The 26178-nt window shown below is 38.9% G+C and overlaps 1 protein-coding gene across 1 annotated transcript in view; it reads left to right on the plus strand.

The window, feature by feature from the left end:
• Positions 1 to 1299: 1299 nt before the first annotated feature.
• The window catches only part of IGF2BP1 (insulin like growth factor 2 mRNA binding protein 1), a 108738-nt gene continuing 83859 nt past the window's right edge, over positions 1300 to 26178 (plus strand). The window contains exons 1-2 of the mRNA XM_070767491.1: positions 1300 to 1900; positions 3420 to 3480. Coding sequence (XP_070623592.1) covers positions 1726 to 1900; positions 3420 to 3480 — 236 coding nt within the window. The 5' untranslated portion in view covers positions 1300 to 1725. The remainder of the gene's footprint in view (positions 1901 to 3419; positions 3481 to 26178) is intronic.

Below are 26178 nucleotides of genomic sequence, written 5' to 3' on the forward strand. Positions count from 1 at the left end.
AGCCCGTGCCCCTTCCTTGTCATTTCCCCCCCACTTCCTTTTAAAGTATTTGTATTGTTAGGTCGGGGAGTAAAGAGTTGATGAATCAAGAAACCAACCAATCAGCTATCTCGCCCTATAAATTTAAGGTGCGGAAAAACAAGACACTTGTAAAAGACCGTGTCTAGGGCGAGTCTAGCGTTGGGTTTTCCCCCCTCCTCCATTCCGGTGAGAGTAGGGGGGTTTCCCCCCATCCATCTCTACTCCCATTTTAAGCTTCGGTATTTGAGGCGAAAAGGGAAACCCTCCCCCCTTGGTTGTAAGGGAGGGGAACGGTTTAAAAGAAATCGCCTTATGGTTGCAAAGAAACACCGTAGCGTACCGGTACGGAAATAACTTGCAGACATTGTCTCTTCTTTCTTGGCTTTCGCAGAGAAAAACTCTATAGGCGTTTGCAACTATCCAAAAGTGGAAACGCTTTCCTATCTTTTCTTGTGGTCAACGCTAAAGTGGCGGGACGCGTAAATAAAGATCAACGTGGAAACAAATGCGTCTTGGGGCACTCAAGCTTTTTCCCGATACCGCAAGTTCTAAGTGTATTGGTTATAGCTCTTGAAGACTCGGGCGTCACAATTTACACCGATAAATGCATGCGGCTTTGTCCCGCGTCACCCATTCCCACGATTGTATTTGACCAGACTTTTTAAAATCCCATCTCACTAGCGTGACCCAAAGCCTGAAAAAAAGGCAACTGAAAGTCCAGGTCTGGCGCGCCCACACACTGAGCGTCACCTTCCACCCCCCTCGCTGCCTTTCCTTTCTAGGGAAGCAGAACTCCGGTTAAGTTTACCCCCAGAAAAATCTCAAAGAAGTTGGGGGGGAGGGGGGAGAGCAGGCCAGGGAAATAGGAGGAGGGGGTCTGTGCGTTGGGGGCTGGGCTATATGGCCCTTATGGCAGGGAGAGGAAACCAGGAATTAGGCATCCTATAGCTGCGCTTCGCTGAAGAAATGCGCTCGGTGGAAAGAGCGGAAAAGAAATCCCTCTTCGCAGGAGGAGAACCGACGGAAACTGTAAATAAATAACATTTAAAAAAACCCCCAACTCAGTAATGTTGAGAAAAGATAACACGCCTCGGAACAGGAGTCAGTCATTCTATGTGTAGAAAGGGTGCCCCGCCCCCTTTTTTTTGGCTCCACCACGTGGCTTCCTCTTGCAAACATTTTCACTCATTTTTCCAGGTCTATTTTATTTAGGGGCGGCGCTAAGTCCTGCCTCACAGTCGGAGACGTCCTTTGCCTCTTTCTCTTCGGTGTGCATGTATGTGTGTGTGCGCGCGCGCGTGCGACACACATGAGTTGCGACTTAAAAGGAGTTGGGGGGCCACTGGAAAAAAAAAAAGAGCCATTTTTTTCCGAAGCCCGCCATACGAACTTGCATCCAAATCAACCGGCCCCATTGATTCTGTAAAACAGGGAACATTTCCCCCCTCTTTCCTCTTAGATTATCCCCCCTCCCCCTTTCCTTCCCACAACCAAAAGAGCCGGTTTTTCTTACTTTACTAGGCCCACAACGTAGAATAAGAAACTTTTAAAATATAAAGCAATTTGTTAAAAGTTTCGGAAAGCCTAGTCTCCCTCTCTCTCCCCACCCGGTGTGTGTGAGTTATTTTCTTCTTTTCCCTCCCACCTCCCGTGACTCACTCCCGTTTTGGACCTACCCAACATTTTGTGCAAAAGGCATCAGCCATGAACAAGCTGTATATTGGAAACCTCAACGAGAACGTGACTCCGGCGGATCTGGAGAAAGTCTTCAACGACCACAAAATATCCTTCTCTGGCCAGTTCTTGGTGAAGTCTGGCTACGCCTTTGTCGACTGCCCAGATGAGCAATGGGCTATGAAAGCCATCGAAACTTTTTCTGGTAAGCCAATGGATTTATCGCTCGCTCGCTCGTTCTGTCTTTTTCATCTCTTTTTTCCCTTTTTTCTCCCCTTTGGAAACCTTTGGGATTTTGGAATGAACAATTTCTTTGCCAAAAAAAAAAAAAGGAGTAAACCCGTATGATTTTTTAATAAAGCGCATACTGCCACTCAGAACCGCAAATACTAACGGGCCGGTTCTTTTTGTGTGTACAGGCTCGTAAAACGTGGTGTACAAAGATGCGACCAGGCAGCCACACTTTGCTCGTACTCGCGCTTCCGCCCTTTCTTTCTTTAGCTCTTTGTAGTCATCAATGAAAGTTACTTTCGTTTCGTATTTTCCCCTCATCCACTGGGAGGGGGGCACCCCTTCGATTTCCCCCTCCCACTTTTCTCCTTGAGTATTGAACTAGCTGGCGAGTATTTTAACTTGTTGGGCCTAGAATTTCCTATCAACTTCCATAGGCTTTCTAGAGGAGGGCCCTTGTTTTTATTATCCAGCCAAAATGTCCTCCTCACTTAATAAAGTACCCCTACCTTCTACTACTGGAATATTACATAAATCAGGCCTTTTCCTATCAACAAAGTTTCATTTGGCAAACCTTGAATTAATATGCCATGTGTCTGTATGTAAGGGAATGAGTGGATTTTTTTCCCTTCAGAAAGCTCCCCCACCCCCCCAATTTCTCCCCTCCAAATTAGACATCTCTTAACAAATAAACAAAACTCTCCATCACTTTAATATCTTCTCTGGGATCAATGCTGCCCCCAACTCTCTTTCAATGCCATTTGGGATTTATCAAGCAATCCAGTGTTGTATTTTTGCATGTTACGCGTGTGTGGTACTTCAGGGTGGGAAGTGGGGAAAAAGGAGGGGAGGTGTTGGACTTTGGCCATTTTGATTTAAACAGGGGTTTCCTGGGGCATGTGATGGGTGTATTAGCCTGAAGGTCGCCATGCTGTTTAGAGATTTGAGACAAGAGAAGCAGACGGAACTAGCAGAGCAAACCTAATGTTGACTTTTGCTGAGACCAGATGTTTTGTTCCCTATTTAAAATATCACATCACAATTCTGGGCCTTTTTAATGTCACTTTCTTCTCAACTGAAATGTTTCAATTTATCTTCTTTAAAGAAATGAAAAGATCATATGAATTATCTTGATAACCAAGAAACTTGGATGTTGGAATAGGCCTTACAATTCTGGTTTTTTTCCTCCTTTCCCTGGTGAACCAGATCTTGTAATGTGTATATGAAAATAAGTTAAATTGTTACCCTTGGAATAAAATGTGTTTGGTATTTTTGAATCATATCTTCTCCATTTGAAATCCATTTAATTTTTTAAAATTAAAAGTAGAAAGATAAGAATGTCAAGCAGGAGTTTTTATGGTGAAATGCACCTGAATCTCCCCCTTAGTTGAATTAAAACATGAAGAGGGGAAGGAGTAGAAGTTGAGTTATATATGGCCATTGATATTCTTTTTCATTATACAATTTTTTTTAAAGCAAACTTGTGTTTTTAGGCAAAGTGGAGTTGCATGGGAAACAACTGGAGATTGAGCACTCAGTCCCTAAAAAACAAAGGTAATCCAGTTGTTTGTTTTCTTTTAATTTATCTATGTTGAAATGTAATAGAGAATATAAAGTGTGTTAAAATGCTCAGCTGGCATAAACAAAGCTAAATTGCAAAAATATATTTACATTTTTATTTTCCATTCCAGAACAAAATTACTTGAAAAACAAACACATTTTTAAAGGCCTTTTTTAAACTGCTTGTTTATTTCTTTTCACCCCAAATTATTTGGGATGCATTAAAGAAACAATTAAACACAGATAACACTAAAAGTATAGTTCTTTGGCTTAAATTGCAATGTTATTTGTATCAATTTCAACATGACATGATTTCCTTGTGCTATGGTGTTTTTTTTTTAAATCAAGCTTTTTAGTTTTAAATTCTTGTTCAAATTGAGGAAATTAGAAATTTATTGGCCCAATTTCTGGAAGTAAAAAATACTTGCTTTCTACTTATTCCTCTAAGTACTTTGTATTTTGTGTATGTATGTTTTTATGTATCGTTATGGCATTGTATACATTTTTTATCTTTTGTTCATTATATTGCTTATCTAGCTTTATTTTGAAAGCTTTCACTAAATATGTTATAGCAAACAGCTTTTTTCCTTCAGAAGAAAGTTACAATTAATCCTGAGTAAATTTATATTACAAATTGTGGTTCTTTTTTTTTTTTAGAAGAATCTAATGGGAGGGAAGGGTAGCTCCCTGTTCATGTAATTTAAAAGATTATTTTTGGGCATGATTGACATCACAATTTCCTGCTCTTGTATTCACACTGATTCTCATACTTCTTGGACTTCAAAACCTTATATAGAATGTATTGTTAGAAGAAAAATATATATCAGATTTTCTGAAACATTGCAAGAGTCCCAAAGTCTGCTTAATTAATTTATTGGACCAGTAGCATTGATTTTGTATAATGGATGAACAGTAATATTTGTAAACAGTCTTTGTAGGTTAATATACAGAGTATGTATGGTGTTAATATATTCAGGAAGCCAATTCCACAGTGAAAAAACTTAAGAAATATTGTGGGGGGATTGGTAGCTGGAGGAAGGGGAAGAAAAAGAACTTTTATTCTTTAATGATTTTTTAAAAAAATCATTTGTATATATTATAGACGATTCTGGGGATGATTGAATTTACATAATGTTGAAATCAACCAATGTAAATTAAATCAATTGCAGAATTGTGTACCTAGTGAATTGTCTTCAATGCTCATAAAATAGATAATTTTTCAAAATAAAAAAACCCAAATAATTTCCCAGATTAATATTAGCACATTCTTTTCAATAATTATAACGGCTGGGTTCAAGATTTTAAAATCTGCCCAAAATTTTGCATCATATCATTTAGTATATGCTAATATCTTCTTGATAGATTTCCCTGAAGTGTTTTGAACCTTGTGTTCCAATAAAATTTATATTTAATTCTTAAACATTGTTGATTCTTCGGGATTGCTAGCTTGAGTTTCAAATATAATATGTGTGAGTGTCTTTTTCAACTTGTCTTGGAACTTGATTTTCCTGTTTGGAATGATAACCAGAAAAGGAACTAGTTAATTCAGAATGTTTATAATAGTCTCAATAATAATGTAACTAGTGAGATACATTTTTCACCACTTATTGAAACTTATAAATATTACCAGTAATTTAGATAAAGAAATACCTAGGAATAGCTCTCTATATCTTTCCAGTTATCAAAATAAAATAAATCACACATTGCTTATTTCATTAAAAAAACATGATCCACATTCTTGAGCCTTGTTCAAACTGTTGCCAGATGTATTGAATTTGTAGTTCCCAGAATCCCCTTCTGGTATGATTCCTGCAGGGAGAGATTAGTTCACTATGACCAGAAAGTGCAGGTTGGCTGAATTAGACAATGAGAAATTCAGGTTGTCTAAGAAGGATAGTTTCAGTTAGTTTAAATATTTATTAAAGCAGATGCAAAAATTGTAAAAATAAAGCATTTAATAGATATCTTAAAATGTATCTTCACCAGTATTGAAAGTTATTTCAAAACCCTTTCTTCATTTTACTAAATTGGCAATTGAAAAATACAACTTGATTTTTCTTGTATTTAAAATTTGTATGCCATCCATAAAACCCCCCACAAATTTGAGATCATACATCCAGCATAATAAGCTAACAAAATGCTTTTCGAGGTAAATGTTTTGCATTTTAGAAATAACTTTTAGCTAATGATAATTATACTCAATCTTACAAATTTTAAAAAGTTGCATTGACTGAAAATAACTTCTTTCAAGAAAGTGTGCTTTACTTTGCCATTTGAATATGTATAGATTTAGGAAAAAAAGATTATTTGTGTTAGGAATATTTTCAGTTGAATGTTTATTGAAAGAAAAAAAAATGGAGAAAATTTGCAGTTTTCTTTTAAAATTGTCTCTTTAAAAAGCAGCAAAGTTATGTTAGTGAAGGAAAGAGTTAATTAGAACAACCTCAGAGATGTTTTAAGAACTCAAGAATGTTAAGAAATGTTTGGAGGTTAGGGGCGGGGTTGTCTCCCTCTGAAAAGATTGAAGTGGATAGAATTAGAGAGAGGTTGGGTGGGGGGGAGAACAAATAAGAATGGGTAAAAAAACAAGAGGAGGGAAAATTAAGTGAATCCATCAAGCAAACATTCCAAATAAGAGGATTGGAAGACATTACCCTAAACAGAATAAACCTTTAAGAACTGAAGTTTTAAAAAAAATGTTTCAGAAGCATGTTTTTAGTAAGATAGTAATAGGTATGGTTTTAAATCTTGTTGCCTACAAAATAATATTTTAAATCAGGATGTGTATGTTTGTATGTATATTGATATTTCCTGTTAATAAAGTGATATATAAATTAGTGAATAATGAAGTTGCTTTGTAGCTTCCATTATTTTAAAGGAGTCTGGATCTCATCATGATAGAGCTAAAAAGATAATTTTGTCTACATTATCCTACATTTATATATTAAAATATGTTATCTTACTTATCATTGATGTTTTTTTTAAAAAAAATCTATGCCCTATCTGGACTGCTATGTTATACCAGATGGGTACCACTGAGCATTTTAAAGATGAATATAGTATTCAAGATTCTGTAAAAAGGGAGAGATAAAATAATTTGATGGAAGTTTGTGTAATCCGGTATAGCTTCATTTAAAGTTGGTAGTATCTGTGCTTGTTTGTACAAAAAAAATAGAGATGTCCTTTATTAATCTGTTCAGATTATGCCATCAATATTCCATGGTAAATATCTGCAGATTTACAACATAAATCTTAAAGGAACAATTTACATTATTTTCTTAATTTTAATTTATATTTGTTTTCCAGTTAAAAGATTAAAATGATTCTGGTTTGCATCAAGTATAATAGCCTTAGCAAAAGATGAAATATCTCCTTGATGCTAAAATAATTTTTAAAAAGTTAAAATATATTATTCTATAATTTTCCATAGAAACCTTTGGAGGATTTATTGGTATCTTTTTGTATAAATAAGAAATAAGCCTAGTTTATGAACTGGATTTGCATGTAGTAATAAACTTTAAACATCAAGTTTGCATGTATGTGTTATGAATTGATTTCAAATCCAAGAATTTGAAGTACAGCTGAATATTGATTTCCCATTGCTACTCAGAAATAAAATTAAGATGAATTCTCAAAATAATCCTACTCTGTTATGCAGCCAACATGGAAATATAGGTATAAGAGCGTATGATCAAAGACACCTCAGAAACACAAGTTCCTGGTATAGAAATATAACCTCATGATTCTGTTTGGGATAATGAATGCTTCATATGTTATGTCATTACTAGATATGTACATGTTTCCATGTTTTAGGCGTAATAAATCTACATAAGAAACTTCACATTTTTTGGGGGGGGGGGTGTTCTTATTCCATTAGGTTAAGGATAGACATGCTATAGGTCATTTGTAATAAAAATTCTGCTGGAGAAATTCATTGGCAAAATGGCTTAATTTGGGGAGAAATTAACAGAGAATCAAGACAAGTTTGCCTTTGAGAGATATGCTCCCATGTGTACCAAGTCTCCGTAAAATCAAAACAAGTTCAGAAACAGTTAATTGTGTTTTATCTGGTTATTTCACAGGATTGTAGTCCCTGAGCCCTCAGATGCCACATGCTACTGTTAACAATTAACATAAATATATCACTAATGGGAAACTTGAGTTATAGTGGATAGACATTTGAAATGCAATCTTGTTGATGTTTACTCAGAAAATAGCTGCATGTAAAATTGCAATATTGCTGAGTTTTTATAATTTTAGAATGTTGAAGGAAGGAAGTAGGAAGTTGCAACCTGTTTCATCTAGTTAAAACAGGATTTTTCACTAGCAAAAAAAAAACCCTTTAAGTTTGCAAAGAAAAAAAAGGAATAGAGTTAAATTTTCACTTCAGAAGTGGGATTTCTGTTGTTGCAATCAGTACTTAGTTTACAGAAGAATAATGAAAACTATACATTCAGTTTTTAAAATCTAAGCATAAGTGAAAATACACAACATCCCAGTTTTAGGAAATCTTGGGTAAATGGCTTTCAGTTTGAAGACATTTTCAAACATTACATTTGATAATAGAATTACAATGTGAGAAAAAGTAGAGGTTACATGACTTTGGGCCATTTACTGAAAAGGCTTTGGAGGAAAAAAATGAAAGAATGGCATGTGCACTGCCTGAATTTCTAAAAGAGAGTGAGATAAAAATTTAACAAAATAAATAACTTCATCTAGTGGTTCTTGTGTTAAGCTAATCAGATATATTAATATACAGTATATATGTGATCCAATTGCTTGTGCCAAGTATTAAAGACTGGTAGAATTAAAGCATATTTTTTCATATTCCACCTTGTGCTGAAATCCATTTACCAAACTGAAAGCATTGCTAAGCCTAGACTGAAAAATTGAATGAATATAATTCCTGAGATAGAAATTGCCTTGAAAAATTGCAAGTTGGAATCCTGTGAAATTGCATTCTTGCAATATGTTTCAAATTTGCTGTTCCCCATTAGTAAAATAATAATAGTAATCATCCTTAGAGGTAAGTTATGAGAGCTCGAACTTTAGAAAAATCTAAAGAAAGAATTGGTGTGAATAATAGCTTAGTGATATGAGCCACTGATAAAAGAATTCTTCATCTCAAATCCTGCTAGTGTCATGATAAACCATCTTCCCACTATAATATCAGAAGTAATTACTATATTGTTTTAGCTTACAAAATTTTGTAGGAACTACAACTAAATATAGCACATAAAGTACTGAGTATATATACCCAATTAACCTACAATAAGCCCCACTGAAATGTGTAGGACTTACTGAAGGGAATTACTTGGGTTAATAATGGATTAAACCCTAACGATTTTCAATAGGATAGTAACTGTAATCAATTTCCTGAACATGTAGAATAACTACAAATTCCAAAACGTATACATAGTAAATAGGAAGATTCCAGCATGTAGGCTGCTTCAATTTTTTTTTTTAAAAAAGTGCTAATATTTAGCTTTTGTCATTAGAATAATTTATTTGAAGTGTTTACCACTCTGATCTAATTACAATGATGACAGCAACATACGGTCAATGCATATACTGCATAAAAAGATGCAGACACTTAGTATTGGTACCCAGGTGTTTAAACATTTAGCTCTGATATCCATATTGCCAGGGATGCCATAACATAGTCATGTTTCAAATAGTAATAGTGAAATATTTTGTAGCAACTTAAAATAGATTCCTTTTTCTTCTTGTAGCACATCTTGGGACCTCTTTGAAAGTTTTTAATATCAAAGAACAAGTAACTGAATACCTATAGTTTGCTACAAAACTATGTGATTGAAACTATATGATTGGGCTTGATAAATTGAGAGTTAAAGCTTGAACATTAGCGAGTAGTTACAATCAGCCTCTCCCTTCGTCTTATCTCCCTCAGCCTTGCCCCAGAGAAGCCTCTCCCCTTCTCTCCTTCAGCCTTGCCCCACAGAAGCCTTTCCCCTCTATTCCTCTCCCCTTCTCTCCCTCAGGCTTGTCCCACAGAAGCCTCTCCCCTCTTCTTCTCTCCCTCACACTTGCCCCACAAAAGCCTCTCCTCTTCTCTCACTAGGCTTGCCCCATAGAAGCCTCACCTCTCCCCTTCTCTCCTTCAGCCTTGCCCCACGGAAGCCTCTCCCTTCTTCTCTCCCTCAGGCTTGCCCCACAGAAGCCTCTCCGCTTCTCTCTCTCAGGCTTGCCCCATAGAAGCCTCGCCTCTCCCCTTCTCTCCTTCAGCCTTGCCCCACGGAAGCCTCTCCCTTCATCTTCTCTCCCTCAGGCTTGCCCAACAGAAGCCTCTCCCCTTCTCTCCTTCAGCCTTGCCCCACAGAAGCCTCTCCTCTTCTTTCCTCTCCCCTTCTCTCCCTCAGGTTTGTCCCACAGAAGCCTCTCCCCTCCTCTTCTCTCCCTCAGGCTTGCCCCACAAAAGCTTCTCCCCTTCTCTCCTTCAGCCTTGCCCCACAGAAGCCTCTCCCCTCCTTTCCTCTCCCCTTCTCTCCCTCAGGCTTGCCCCACAGAAGCCTCTCCCCTCTATTCCTCTCCCCTTCTCTCCCTCAGGCTTGCCCCACAGAAGCCTCTCCCCTCCTCTTCTCTCCCTCAGGCTTGCCCCACAAAAGCTTCTCCCCTTCTCTCCTTCAGCCTTGCCCCACAGAAGCCTCTCCCCTTCTCTCCTTCAGCCTTGCCCCACAGAAGCCTCTCCCCTCCTCTTCTCTCCCTCAGGCTTGCCCCACAAAAGCTTCTCCCCTTCTCTCCTTCAGCCTTGCCCCACAGAAGCCTCTCCCCTTCTTTCCTTCAGCCTTGCCCCACAGAAGCCTCTCCCCTCCTTTCCTCTCCCCTTCTCTCCCTCATGCTTGTCCCACAGAAGCCTCTCCCCTCCTTTCCTCTCCCCTTCTCTCCCTCAGGTTTGTCCCACAGAAGCCTCTCCCCTCCTCTTCTCTCCCTCAGGCTTGCCCCACAAAAGCTTCTCCCCTTCTCGCTCTCAGACTTGCCCCATAGAAGCCTTGCCTCTCCCCTTCTCTCCTTCAGCCTTGCCCCACAGAAGCATCTCCCCTCTTTTCCTCTACCCTTCTCTCCCTCAGACTTGCCCCACAGAAGCCTCTGGTCTCCCCTTCTCTCCATCAGGCTGGGTCACCACTGGCCATACCCATTGGCAGTTGGAACAATTTCTTTTCAGGTGAGGAGGGGGAGTAAAACACCTAACTCCTTAGTATCAATATATATTCTTATACATTGTATAAGAAATACTAATGATTTTATGGTCATTTCAAAAAATCATTTCATAGTGAGCACCTAGAAGCCAAGAGGAACATACTTGCCAAGTTTCAAGTTTGTAGGCTTTATGGTTCTGGAGATTTTGTGATGATGCGTGAGTGGTATTTGGCTTATATATATATATAGATATTTCCTTGAAATGTACGGTATACAGTATATATATATTTAAAATAACACATTTCAAAATTACAACTTTTTGTTACATGAATAAAACACTGCAACTTTGAATTAAATTTAGGTGTCATAGTTTTCTCACTCCTGTGCAACCAGTTGAAAAACTTGAATTTCAGTTTTTACAGTTTCCAGTGGAATATTACATGGGTGCTAGCAATGGGAGTAGAAGACAGATTCCTCATTAATTACATGGGGAAAAAAATAAGAATTTGAATGAAATGGACTACAACATATTAATACCTGAATTGTATGAATTAAAAAATTATGTTGAAGTATAGAAAGAAGAAAGAAGGATATGTTTATGTGTGCTCATGTGATATTTTCAGGTTTGTAGATCTTTTTTTATATAAAAGCTTAGTGTTATTCATTCATTCATTCATTTATTTATTTATTTATTTATTTATCTATCAGATTTGTATGCCGCCCCTCTCCGTAGACTCGGGGCGGCTAACAGCAGTAATAATACAATGTAAACAAATCTAATATTTAAGTTAATTTTAAAAAAAGAACCCCAATTTAAGAAATAATAATATCACCTCTTATGAATGCCTGTAGTAATTCCAAACACATTTTTACTATTTACTAAGCATTGTCCGCTGTACCTTTTGATTTATTTTTCCTTTCCAACAAGATATAGCTTGACTTCTAGAGACATTGAATCTAGAGATAGAATATGCTGGGTAGAATAAGTTGAATCATCAAGGATTGAATTCTTTTACCCATATGCAAGATTCCTGGATGTGCCTTTTTGTTCTTAAGTAGACTATTTTATTAATAAACAAACAAAAAAGGGGAAAAAACCCAAAATTAGGTAGATAGGAAATGGAATTAGCTAGAGAAGCAAAACTGAGAGGCAATATTCCAGAAAAAGGAAAGCAAGACAAAAGCTTTTAAAAGAAAACAGACAAGAACAAATGTGGAGGGGGGGGGGACCCAATATTTGTCTGCTAAAAGGGCCACAGCTGGCAAAGGAACATGGCTATGGAGTCAGTACTGCATTTGACAGTCTTAAGAGATCCTCCAGCAATGCCTCAGGGACAGATTAAGCACATAGGAGTGGCTGCCTAAACCGAGGAAGAACATTGATGCATTTAGGATAGTAGAGCTAACTTTGAATGGCAACAGCTGTCCAAGATTTCCAGAGTTTTGGCCCTATCTGGGGTTATTGAGATCTGAATCACAGATTTTCAATAAGTTGGGCTGATGGTGTTCTATCACTGTTATGCCCTTTCAATGCACAAGAGCCAGCCAGATTTATAGGATCAAATTAACTGTGATTGTGCCGTGATCAGGATCAAATTAACTGTGATTGTACCATATTGCGTGATCAGGTTTATTAAAGGTAAAGTAGCACTCAAGGCATCTCCACAAAGTAGCACAGCAGAGAAAATGCCAGGGACTTTGGGTTCCAAATAAACAGAATAAAATGTTCTACTATAGATGCTTCTATTTTTATCTTATTTTTGATGCCTTTACTCCTGCTGATTCCCTGGACCAGTCCTTGCAGTTTTCTTGGGAAGATTTCAGAAATGGTTTGCCATTGGCTTCTTTGTAGGACTGAGACAGTGATTGGCCAAGGCCAGCCTAGTTGCTTTATGCCAAAGGTAGGACTAGAATTCATTGTCGCCTGGTTCTCAGCCTGGTACTTTAATTGTTATATAAAATTCAGACTCTCTGCATTCCTACCATAACATTTGTTAAATTTTACCAGTGGTAAGATGGTAAGCTTCATGGAAAAATTAAATTAGAATTCTGTAATGTGTAATAAAATTCCTTCCTGCAGTTAAATGATTTTAACCATAGTATTGCCTCTGTGTTATTAGATTTCAACAGAGGTCTTTAAAGTAGATAATTATTGTTTTTTACCAAGTACTTAGAAATTCCTACCCTTTAGAACCTGGTCACAATTTTTTTTACTAGAATATAACTAGAACCTTTCGTAGCGGCTTTATTAACAAATCTGGTATAAGGGAATTCCATAGAGTAGTTTATACCCATATATAGGTAGTTCCCGATTTAGGACCACAATTAAGTCCGGCATTTCTGTTTCTAAGTGAAACATTTGTTAAGTGAGCTTTCCTTATTATATGATCATTTTTTCCGCAGTAGTGAAGTGGCAGTTGTTAAGTTAGTAACATAGTTGTTAAGTGAATCTGACTTTCCCATTAAATTTATAATCAATCAATCGATCGATTGATTGATTAATTGTTTGGATTTCTAGGCCACCCTTCTCCATGGAGCTCAGGACAGTTTACAGCATAAAAAGAATACAAAATAGACAGTAATAAAATCCAAGCCTAAAAGCTACGTTTTAGAAATCCAAACATTTAAAAATTAATCTAAAAACCCAAACATTTAAAACCATTCAACCAACATTTATCTCATCAGAGTCATACACAGACTTTGCCTGTCTGGAGATCACAAAGGGTGATCACATGACCCTGGGACACTGCAACTATCATAAATATGAATCACATGACCCTGGGACACTGCAACTATCATAAATATGAATCACATGACCCTGGGACACTGCAACCATCATAAATATGAGTTAGCAGCCAAGGTTCAGAATTTTGATCACATGACAATGGGGATGCGGCAATGGTCTTAATTGTGAAAAAATGTCATAAACAGCGGTGGGCTACTAGCCAGAACACTAAATTGCGCTTGCCGCAGCGCCTCATAATTGCTTGTGGGGCCAGCTCGATTTTGCTTCTGCACCTGTGGGGGTAGCAAAATCATGCACGGAACTGCAGGTGCGTCTGTGTTTCAGCATGCAGGAAGCAAAAAAACCTTGCCGAAACATGGGTGCACCTGCGGCTCCATGCGCCATTTTTCTACCCCCCACAGGTGCAGAAGCAAAATCGTGCTGGCCCCGCAAGTACTTACGAGCCATGGCGGCGAGTGCAATTTAGCATTCCAGCTCGTAGTCCACCACTGGTCATAAGTCACTTTTTTCAATGCCATTGTAACTTCAAATGGCTGCTAAATAAACTTGTAAGTCAAGGACTATCTGTAGAGAGCTGGATATCTTTTTTGCCTAACTAAATAGGTCATTTCCCATTTCCCACCTTCCTGTACAAAGCAGAAATACTCCATGTGGATGTTGTCCTCAAAAATCAAAGATGCAGATGTGGAAGAAGCCTGACATATGGACCAACTACGTGCACCTGCTCCCAAGGTCACAATCTTTCAGCTGCTAACCTTCACCTCCTCTCTTTATAGTCTCTATATTATACTATAGTATGAGAGCAGGTGTGGCATACAAATGTGTCAGTAACAGAAGTAGCTCTGGATAAAGAAGTCTCAGTTGGTCATTAGCCAATCTTAACTATTTTCCATAAAACAGAAGGGGGGATTATTTTCTGATCCCAAACGCAGTTGATGGGTCATGTGTGGATTTTCTTCTTCATATTATTGCAATTAAGAGATTTAGGCTAGTAAATAGTTTGACAGTTGCTGTTCTACAGTCCAGCCTCGCGGATGAGATCTTGGACTTGGGCCTAGAAGATTTTATTTCAGCACTGGGGCTTATCTGAGTGATGAGCCTAAAATAGGCTACTATCATATTTTAGGTATTGTGGAATGGTCTTTCAAAACACGATTTGAAAAATTATCTAAATAAAACACCTCTTTATTCCTCTTTCTACATATATATAAAAAATCAGATTTTGCCAGTAGAAATTTTAGACTGGTCATATAATTACCTAAATATTTTAGACTGGTCAGTATGTATCCTGGATATATATTTAATGACAGCACTGCATGGTTTGATCCTGCCACTACATCAATTATAGACAATTTATAACAGTACCCTATGGGACTGGCTGACATGCAATCAATCATTTCAACTCAATCCTTTCATACAAAAGTCTAGTTATAATCTAGCAGGTTTATTTTAACACTCCATGTTAGACTTTTTAATCTTTTGCTATTGTTAAATAATATGAGAAATTAAAATCCTTATTGACATATTGCAACTCTCCCAGAAAACTGCCAATATGAACTGGTCTGTCTACAATCTTTCTGCTCACTCTGGCTCAAGTAGAAGAAAAGCAAGTAAAGTATTTCTGCGTTAACAGAAGGCTATCAACAGGCTTGGGGTAACCACAAATATTGGCTAACTGTAGCACTTCTTAGAACACAACATCTCAATTGGGGAGGTTTCTTCTCCATAGGGACTGAACATGCACCAGAGTCATACAGTACTGACTCATAGCAGGTGAGAAGAATGGAAAACCAGAGTGATTGGGCATGGAATGGAGCACCTGGCTGCAGAATTTTGTGCAAGTTCCATTTATTCTGAATTCATAGATTCTTTTACTTCATTGGGTAGGATAAGTTCAATGAAAATCCAGTGTTTGTTTATTTTTCTTATAACTGTGAATGGAAGGAGAATGGAGAACCGAGGTGGCGTAGTACTGTGTAGTACTACAGGCTAATTCAGCTAACTGTGCAATCTGGCAGTTCAAATCTTGAATCATCCTTCCGAGGGGGGTAAAATGAGGACCCGGATTGTTGGGTGTAATATACGACTCTATAAAACAGCTTAGAGAGAGCTGTAAAAGCACTATGAAAGTGGTATATAAGTTCAAGTGTTATTGCTATTGCTATTCCCCAAGACACCTTTTGCTCTTTCAGCAGATGGGTCATTGATTTTATTGTGGATGCCATGTGAAAAACACAACATGATCAGGAATAAAATGAATTATTGAATTGACTGCCCCAGTGGTTTCAAATATATACTTGTAACAGAGTGGGCATAGCAGGCCTGGAATACCTGGTGTGATTGTAGGAGCAAGAAACAAACAGTGTTTTTGTCAACAAAGGTGATATAAATAAAAAGTATATTTTAAACAATTCTTTTCCACAAGAATACAAATAGGTCCAAAAGTGTTCCATATAGATTATTATGAATGAATATGGTGTATCATCATGAGTATAGAAAACTTGAACATTTTCATGTATTTCTCTAAATCAGGGGTCCCCAACCACCGGGCCGCGGACCAGTACCGGGCCGCGGGGCATGTTGCACCGGTCCGTGGAGTCAGCAGCTGCCGGCCCTCATGCCGCCACCCCTCCCTCCAGCGCTTCGCCTCCCGCCGGGCAAGAGGCCTCGGGAGGCAGGTTCTGCCGGCCACAGGACGATGGATGGGACAGAGGGGCGGGAAGGGCCGAGAGCCTCAAGCCTCTTTTGGCTTCTGCCGCGGGGCGCTTTTGCGTTTTTGGCTGGGGGGAGGCAGGAGGGCCAGCCTGACCCCCTCTCTCCAGCGCTTAGCTCCCGCTGGGCAAGAGGGCTTGGGAGGCAGGTTCTGCCGGCCACAGGACGATGGCGGGAAAGAGGGGCGGGGAGGACCAGCACCCCCATGCTTAATCCCGCCCACAACCACGCCCCTTTCCGTCCCCACTGGGCCATAGAAAAATTGTCTTGCTGAAACTGGTCCCTGGTGGAAAAAACGTTGAGGACCACTGCTCTAAATGGATTGGATTCACTAAACTGATATTTCCATACAACACTGCAGAAAGTCCAATAAGCCCGAGATGATTTTGTAATCTTAACATGTCAAGTTGGGAGAGGCTACTCTGAGCTGCCTATGTAGCTTACTGTGTCCAGTAGTTTTTTCTGCAGTTCCCACTATGAAGATCAGTGTGTTGGGATAGTAGGAATTGTAGTATAATAATTTGGAGTATGATAATCGCTATCACATTTTATTCTGTAATATTGATTTTAGGTTAGTACTAATGGCACCTAAAATACTTGATGGCCTGGTTCTGACCTGGTTCTAGCCATCAAGTATTTTGGGTGGCCATTATTACCAAATGGCCAAAATGATCTACAGTTCTGACATGATCCCAAGTGGCATATATGATCAAATATATTCTCCATCATAGATTATATGTTTTCTTTTTTTCTGGACTCGGGAAATGTGCAGGCATTACTACATTGACTGGAATTAATTCAATGGATCCAAAGATATTTGCGCCACCCATTCATGAGCAGCACAACATTTCGAAAATGCACTCATACAGCTTCATCACAATGATTTTATTGTCTTTTCCAACCCTTCAAAAATCCACCTGATCTAAATTCAGCATCCACTATAAACCAAAATGCAACTGTGGACACAATTCTAGTCGTGCATAGTCAACTAACTACCTAACATGTTAGAGCCACTGAATTGTTACGACTTTTACTTGCGATTTCAGGGAAATCTACTTGCCTAAAACTCCTCTCAGGGCTTCTGGAGGAAGTTACCACCTTATGCCAGTGGATGTAGACTCAGTGCAGTCATTTGTATATTGTGATTGAATCATTTGAACTGAACTTTTGAATAGTTTGAAAAAGAGCTAATTAATGTTTGATCAATTTAAAAAAATTAATTCTTGTTTGCTGCTACTTATTAACATGACTGTTCCTCTGGAGTTCAGAACCAACATTTTGGTTCCGGTTATTTCTGTCCATTTTTCTGGGGAAAAGTTTTATTACTTTTTCTAGCAAATCACCAAGAGCTGCAAGAGAGTTCTAACATAGAGGCAATAATCTTTCAATTATGCTTTTTACCTTTGGGAGCAGATGTGTTTCAATTTGTTATTAGACCAATTTGGTATCCTGCTGCTATCTCTTGTCCTTACTTTTTCTGCTTGTACAATACTTGTTCCCGTTCCTCTACAATGCTTTGGATAGCAATCTCCATGGGTACCAACCCGATACACTTAACAACTGTATTATTAATTTGATAAATAGCATTGATTCATTTAACAACTGTGGCAAGAAAAGTTGTAAAATTGAACAAAACTCACTTGACAAATATCTTGCTTAACATGGCAACATAAATTTTGGGCTCAATTTTACTCATAAGTTGAGGACTTCCAGTACAACACAAACATTGTACTACTCCTGCCCCCCCTTCAATCTGATGGAGAACCAAAATTTGCAGGTGTATGCATACAATCATATTTTGCATGAAATCAACTATAATGATTAATCCTTCTGTTTCTTTTAAGGAAGGGATACTCTCAGATGTCTGTCCAATTCTGACTCATCTTTACTCCCATGAGTATGAAGATAGCTTCTGTTTTTGAGTTTAATTCCTATTTCTTTTCTCTCTTTTCTGAAATAGCTGCCTCTGAAACCCAATTCCCATTTGTAAAAACTAAATCTAGAATATTCTCCACTCTAGTTGGTGTCTTAACCAGCTGTGCCAGAGCTGCTCCTGTAAGGGCCTCTACTGTATTCTTACTTTTGCATGTAAGGGCACTACGGATATTCCAGTCAATGTCAGGCATAAGTAAAGGCATTTGTAGGTAGAGGTACCACTGTACTCGTTTCCGTCAAAAAAATGGCATATCACCACAAAGTGCTGCAAATTCAAATCTTTGAACAGTTGCTAGGTGACCAATCATAATTTGAGGACTACCTGTAGTTAACTCATTTTCTGAGTATGGGTCTGTTGATTGCCTAAAGAGCTCCCTAAGTAGCACTAGTAGAATGTGATAAGAGTGGAAAGGATAGGATGGATAAGATACGGTTGATAGGTTCAACAATCTTCGGAGGAAAAACCAAAGGTGCATGGGGCACGTGTCACAGGCTGCTGTTGGCTCTTTGAGAAAGGGGACAGAATGAAATATTCTAAAAAAGGATGTACAGTGTTCCCTCGATTTTCGCGGGTTCGAAGTTCGCGAATAGCCTATACCACGGTTTTTCAAAAAATATTAATTAAAAAATACTTCGCGGGTTTTTTTCTATGCCACGGTTTTTCCTGCCCAGTGACGTCATACGTCATCACCAAACTAATAATTTTTGCAAATAAATAACAAAAAAAAATTTATTGTTAATAAATAATTACATTTATAAATATCAGAATCACTAAGTGTCTTATTCAAAGGTGAGTACCAGTAATAATGGTGAATAAATGGTTGTTAAGGGAATGGGAAAGGGTAATTTAGGGGTTTAAAGTGTTAAGGGACGGCTTGTGATACTGTCCATAGCCAAAAATGGTGTATTTACTTCCGCATCTCTACTTCGCGGAAATTCAACTTTCGCGGGTGGTCGAAAATCGAGGGAACACTGTATCCTGTTGGAGTTCTGACCAGGACCCTTTCACCCTGTACTGCTTGAGGCATATGAAATCTGTCAAGTCAGGAGTGGAAATCAAAGGGGCCGTGAAAGCTTGTGCAGAAATTTCCCTAGCCAGAAAGTGCCAGGGAAGCCCCCACGGTGGCTCTCCCTGCAGCTGCTCGTCTTTGCTTTGCGCTTGAGAAAACTTGGCTTTATCCACTGGGGAATGAGAATAATAAAAGAGAGGGATCACGATGTTCAGTGCCTGGATTGGATTTGTAGCCTGGCACGTGCCCATTTTTCAGTCGCAGCTGGCTTTTCCCAGAGCTTTGCCAAGTCTGTCGGCTCCATGGCTTCTGGTGAGATTGCAGCCTTTGATACCATGACATGCAAGGTTATATGTTCCTACCCTAGTTTCTTAATGCTGCCCCTGATGTCTAGGAAGAGCTTTCAACCCTGGCAAGGCTAATATAGCAACAGGTTGCTGGAGTTTTTGCTCTTTTCCACGTGCGAGAGTCTCCAGTCAACTGAACTTGGCAGCTAGTGTATTCTAGTTCCTTCCTATTAATGCTGATAGTAGCTGACTCATTGCTTCTGGATTAAGCCCGCCTACTGTTTGTAGTCACTAATTATTCTCCTTTTATGTTAGACTTCAACTATGTTACAATTAGGAAACCTGGACCAGCTGGACTAAAAGGAGATTTATTTTTATTGCTTTTATTCAAATTCTCTACATTCATTGCTGCTTTTCTCTTCAAATTCCTATGAACTGAATTATATTTTCCTGAAAAAGAAAATTAATGCACAATAAGACAAGGCATTAGGAATAGCTGTTGTAAATAATGGTCACAGAAATGCGTGTATTAAGATGAAAAAAATCTGGATGTTATTTTTGCAGAGTTGAAATTGAGAGAAGAGGACAAAGAATGGAAAAAATAAAAGATGATTAAATGGCCCATGACCTTTGAGATATTGTACAATTTCACTTTATCCAATTGTCATTTAACACACACATAGATTCCAAGTGTGTATGCTCACACATACATCTGCATGCACTGCTATAGGAAATTATATAGAGACTTGAAGAGATACCAACCCTAAGTGAATGCCACTTAACAACTGCCTTGCTGAACAAGATTCCAATGATCATAGTTAAGAATTAAGAAATAATACAAACAGAAGGAGAGAGAATGTTTATCAACTTTGCATTTGATACACATTTTGGACAAGTAATAAATAGAAGACAATAAAATATTATAGTAAGTTAGAAAATGAGTTGGAACTGAACAACAGATAAATGCCAAAATGTTCATTTAGGAAACAACATGCTCAACTGTATAAATAGAAATAAAGTTTCCAAGTCATGGGAAAATAGTTCCACTTTATTCTGCATTGGCTAGATTTATTACTGATATTGTATCTTGCTCTGGGCACTACACATTAAGAAATATTTATAAAAATTGGAAAAGGTTCTGACAAGGATCACATAGAGTCGAGGACCTTGATGGCGAACCTATGGCACATGAGCCGGAAGTGGCACGCGGAGCCATGATGCAAGCATGTGCAGCATTGCTGTTCATCTTCTGCTTTCTGGCGTGCGTTCATGCTTGACAATCAGCTTCCTACATGTGCTTAGCAGTGCCAGAAACTGGAAGAGCTGGTCTTCCATTTTCCAGTGTGAGCATGCGCAACAGCCAGCTGATTGTCCCGCTTGTATGCACATCAGTAACTGGAAGACTTGTGTGCACCAGAAACCAGAAGTTCATTTTCGGGCGTGTGTATGCCCCATGGGTAGCTCCTCTTCCCCAATGAGCATATGCTCGCGTGCTTCCCTTTTAGCACTCTTTTTTCTCAGGTGCCGAAAGAACATGCACGCCTGCTATCACACGCGCACGTGTACCCAAACCCATAATTCAATGCCCTCCATGCACCCCACTACCTGCACATGCGCCCTGACCCACTGCTCCCCTCTTTCCCAACTTTCGGTGGGTCCGGTAGGTCCATTTTTCACCCACCCTAGGATCCAGAGACTTTCCTGGATCCTGGGGAGGGTGAAAACGCCCTCCCAGAGCCTCTGCACGAGCCAAAAATCTGGCTGGCATACACATGCATGCTGGGCAACAGCTTGCGTGCTAGCAGAGATGGCTCCATGTGCCACCTGTGGCACACGTGCCATAGATTCGCCATCACGGGTCTAAGATACAGATTCTATGAAAAGCGATGGAAGGGACTGGAAATAGTCCTGAAAAAACAGAGAAGGGATATATCGCTCTTCATACAGATGAAAGGAAGTCATATGAATGAAGATCATAGCTTGCTCTCCACTATTCCAGAGTGAAAGAACAAAATAATGACCTAAAGTTACAAGAAGGCAGGTTGTATGTTAGAAAACACTTCCTAAAAGTAAGAGCAATCCGATACTGGAAGCAATTATCTCTTTTTGCTGAATATCTGTCAAAGGCTAGATAGCCATAGAGATAGCTGTGTTTTCGTTTGGATTCCTGCACTCAGCAGGGATTGGACTCAGTGACCTAAATAATCTTTTCCAACTTGATGATTCTAAATATCAACAATATGATAACATGAGAATGTCCCCTCCCTTCTAATCCCAGGAGTGGGGAGATGTAGAATAGAGATTATGAACTACTGCCTGAGATCCATAATGGATTTCATGTGATTAATTAAATTAAATCTTACACTAGGCAAATTGGAAGGTTGTTGACTACCTGGGACCTTGGTGGAGATCATATCTTGGATGAATTACTTTGAAGCATGAGTAGAATATAGTGTTTCACATGTTGCAACTTCTGAGTATCTTTGGCTTTAGTAGCTGGGACAAATAGAAATTCTATTTAACCAATGTTTGATTGCTCTTAAGATATTGGGCTCATATCTTGGAATTGTGGAAGGTTTGCTGTTGTATCCAGGTCAAAGAGTTGTATTTATTAAGGTTTTTATGGGTAGTCCTTAACTTACAATTATAATTGAGCCTATTAATTGAATAATTAAGCAGGTCCTCACATGACCATGCTTTTATTTTCAATCGTATTACAAAGATCTTGCTTACTGAGTTTGTTGTTTAGCAACTACTTAATGTTATAATGGCACTGAAAAAGTAACTTTATGGCCAAGTTACATTTATGGCTTGTGCTGTGATCCTGTGCTCATATAATTGACATTCAGACACTTTTCAATTGGCAGGCACTTAACATTGTAGCAGCATCTCATGGTTGCTTGATCTCTGTTTGTGTGTTTTGCAACTGCCTTACAGTAAACAGAATGAATGAAAAAGGTGGCAGTAAATGAGAGGTCATGGTCATATGATATCTTATTTACCGACCACAGATTATTAGCTTAACCGCAGTGGAAGAGAAGGTTGCAAGTCCATCACAGTCATGTTATGATTTGTTTAATGACCTGTTATTTAGCAATGGAGTTTGCCAATCCCAATTGTGGTTGATAAAGAAGAATTACCTGTACTCAGGGTTTCAACAACTTCTTTTAACATGAATCTTAATAAAAAAGTGCCCGCATCCATAATTCAATGTCTTGGGAGGACGAAAACAGATTCCCCTGCCCCCCCTACCGGAGGAGGCCCTCTGGAAACTGAAAATGGTCCAGAAGGTTTCCTAGAGCCTGGGGAGAGTAAAAACGCCGCGCCCGCCACCCTCTGCAAGCCGGAAACACCCTGCCAGATCCTCAGCATGAGCCAAAAACCTGCTGGCTGGGACGCACATGTGTGTTGGAGCTAAGCTAGACAATGACTTGTGTGCTGGCAGATATGGCTCCATGTGCCACCTAGGACACACGTGCCATAGGTTTCGTCACCACTGATTTATGATATGATATAGGGAACGTTCCAAAAGTAATACAATTATTATTTTTAAAGTAATTTATTGAACAGATTTGCACAAACACTTAAAATTCTTCAAAGTACTGTCCTTGGGCCTCTATACATTTTTCCAGGGACTCTGCCATGACCGGTACGCGCCCTGGAAGGCGTCTTCGGGGACCTCTCGCAAGGTCTTCGTCACGGCTGTTTGGATCTCTTCTATGGACGAATATCGTGCCTTGCAACAAAGCGCTACAAGTCCGCGAGTTCCTGGCCAAACACTAGGTGCCAATGCTGCCTCACCCCCCCCCCCCCCCAATAGTCCTGATGTTGCCCCGGCAGACTTCTTTTTGTTCCCAGCCCTGAAAGGAACCCGTTTTTCATCCGGGTGCTCAAGATTTTTTTGCCTCTTCTCAAGAACCATTTTCTACTTACAAACCTGAGCCTCCGAAATGTAACTGGAAAAGGCAGGGAGAAGCCTCTGTGGGGCCTCTCTAGGAATCTCCTGGCAGGAAACAGGGATGGAAAAGATATGGAGCAGCCTCCATGGGACCTCTCTAGGAATCTCCTGGGAGGAAACAGGGATGGAAAAGGTGTGGAGCAGCCTCCATGGGGCCTCTCTAGGAATCTCCTGGGAGGAAACAGGGCCTCCACCCTCCCTGTGGTTTCTCCAATTGCACACATTATTTGCTTTTACATTCCTATGGGAAAAATTGCTTCTCCTTACAAACTTTTCTACTTAGGAACCTGGTCACGGAATAAATTAAGTTTGTAAGTAGAGGTACCACTGTACTTCTTCCCTGACTTTCCACAAAGTCCATGGAGAAGACAGAAGAAAGTTGGAACTCAGTCCCACTCCCACTGCTTTTCCCCACACCCATGGTCATTTTGTTTTATCCATTTAGGTAAGGAAATATTTCTGTAAGGATGACCATGTGGCTCCTGGGTTGTCTAATATGTTGCTATGACCATTGATCATTCAATAAAATGATAGAATTGGGAGAGGCAAAAAAAAGTTGTAGTGTATCCTCTGTCCTTAGTGAGATATTCTTGAACTATACGAAGAGCTATGAATCTTAAAGAAAGAAAAATCAAATGATTCATCAGCCACTGTTTCTTGGTAGCCTTATTGAACAGTATTCCTGTAAAACAATGTCTCTTTTTATATGGCTGTAGTGATATAGAGTGGTACCTCTACTTAAGAACTTAATTCATTCCGTGACCAGGTTCTTGCGTAGAAAAGTTTGCAAGTAGAAGCAATTTTTCCCATAGGAATCAATATAAAAGCAAATAATGCGTGCAAACCCATTAGGAAAGAAAGAAAAGCTGGGAATTTGGGTGGGAGTAGGAGGAGTAGGAAGAGGAGGAGGACAGTTGCTGCCTAAGGAAGAAAGTGAGGTGAGGAGAATTTAAAAAAATCCAAAACTTTAAGGGTTAAAAAAAAAGAGGGACTCTGAGGCGGCGAGGAGGAGCATGCGCCTCCCATACACCCTGCACGAGGCTGCCTCCCATACACTGCACCAGAGAGAGAAACCCAGGCAGGAGAGAGGGGGAGTTCCACTGAAAGGCTCCTCTGGCAGCCCAGAAAAGCCCAAGATGGACGGGATTAAAGGGAGAATGGCAGAAAACTGGCCGGGCCTTGGTGCTGCTCTCAAATTTCCTGGGAAGTTTTTCCAGGCTTGTGTTCTTAAGTAAAAAATGGTTCTTAAGAAGAGGCAAAAAAATCTTGGAAACCCGGTTCTTATCTAGAACAGTTCTTAAGTAGAGAGGTTCTTAAGTAGAGATACCTCTGTATCTTAAAATATGACTCCTGTTATAGAGTATAATTTGAATCACCTTCCTTCTCCAAGCTTAGTGGGGGGAAACCCAGGAAATTTCAATCTGGATACACATACGTATGGGCATAAATACAGTATTGCATATTCCCATTCCAGAAACAAAATGTGTGGGCTCAGATTGCACCCAAACATTGCAGATTCCTGAATTTAAAAAGCAAACAAACAATTGAAAATACAGCATTGAATTTTAGCTTAGCCTTCCACTTAAAACTGTGCAATGATAAAAGAGCAGATTATAGAATATAATTAAACCAAAATAAAAAAATAATTGTCTATTTGTTTAACAATTAAAACCAACCATTTATATATTTAACAAAGAGAGGCTTGATGAAAAATGAATTTTTACTGTCTTCCTAAATATGTAATGTAAACTCAATGAATATTCTATTCAAATTTCTAGAGGAAGCAAGACCAAATCTCCCCAAAACATAGGATTTCAACTTAAGGGCTGCTTCTCCGCTCTACTCACACTAGCTCCTAATCTTTTTCATCCCTTCCCCCTAAACACTGGCATAATACTCTAAAGTTATACCAGCCTAAGACTGTCATAACCTGGACTGAAGCTAGCATAAGGAATTCAGTGGTAATCCTATCCTACGTCCAGCTGGCATAATTCAAATATAAGTATCACTGGAACAGAGGGGAAGGAAGAAGAAACCAATTTTGTGCCATTCAAAAGGAATAGGATGGTGAAGTTAGGAGCCAAGAGTTGGCACAGAAGAAGATCGGTGTTTAGGCTTCAAACAGCTATTTTCAGATTTTAGATGTCTATAAGATTTCTCTTCAAGCTCTAAAATGTGTTTTTAATTCCTTTTCCTGCCACAAATTGCGTCTTTCATCCTGTTTGCATCTATAATTTTTATTCAGAATTTTGATTATAATACCAAAATTTAAAACAAACTAAACTTAAAGACAAATTAGAAAGGAGTAAGAAGTTCAAAAAAAGAAAGAGCAAACTGAAGATATAATAAAGAGAAAAATTAAAAAAACATGACATCAATCTCTATCACAAGTATAAACAAATTTAGTGATTCTTCATCTCCTCTAAGGTTTCGAAACGTTTATGTCTGCTCTTCACCTCATATCCCATCTCTTATCTATAAACAAATCCATAAAATATCATCTTTTAAGTCCTGGTGTCAGCAGAAAGTCCATAAAGGATTGCCAGAAGAAACAGAAAATTAAATTTCATCCTGAACAATTCTCCCAAGCAAATTTTCCTCTTCTTTTGTTCTTTCATTCACTTCATCCTTTTGAGGAAATTACGTTTTAATTCAGATACATAGTACAGTAACATCAATTTTATCTTGAATTTTCACACCTTATTTGTTTGTTTGTCAAATATAAAAGATAGCAGGTATTGGTAAAAACATAAACATAAGCAAAGTAAGTAGAGACAAATGAGGACAATTGGACAGTAAGACAGGGACGGTAGGCACAATGATACACTTATGCATGCTCCTTAAAGACCTGATCACTCTTGCTGAAGTTGTATTTTCTGCAGTCGA

The sequence above is a fragment of the Erythrolamprus reginae genome, chromosome Z, assembly GCF_031021105.1.
Source record: "Erythrolamprus reginae isolate rEryReg1 chromosome Z, rEryReg1.hap1, whole genome shotgun sequence".
NCBI lineage: Eukaryota > Metazoa > Chordata > Lepidosauria > Squamata > Dipsadidae > Erythrolamprus > Erythrolamprus reginae.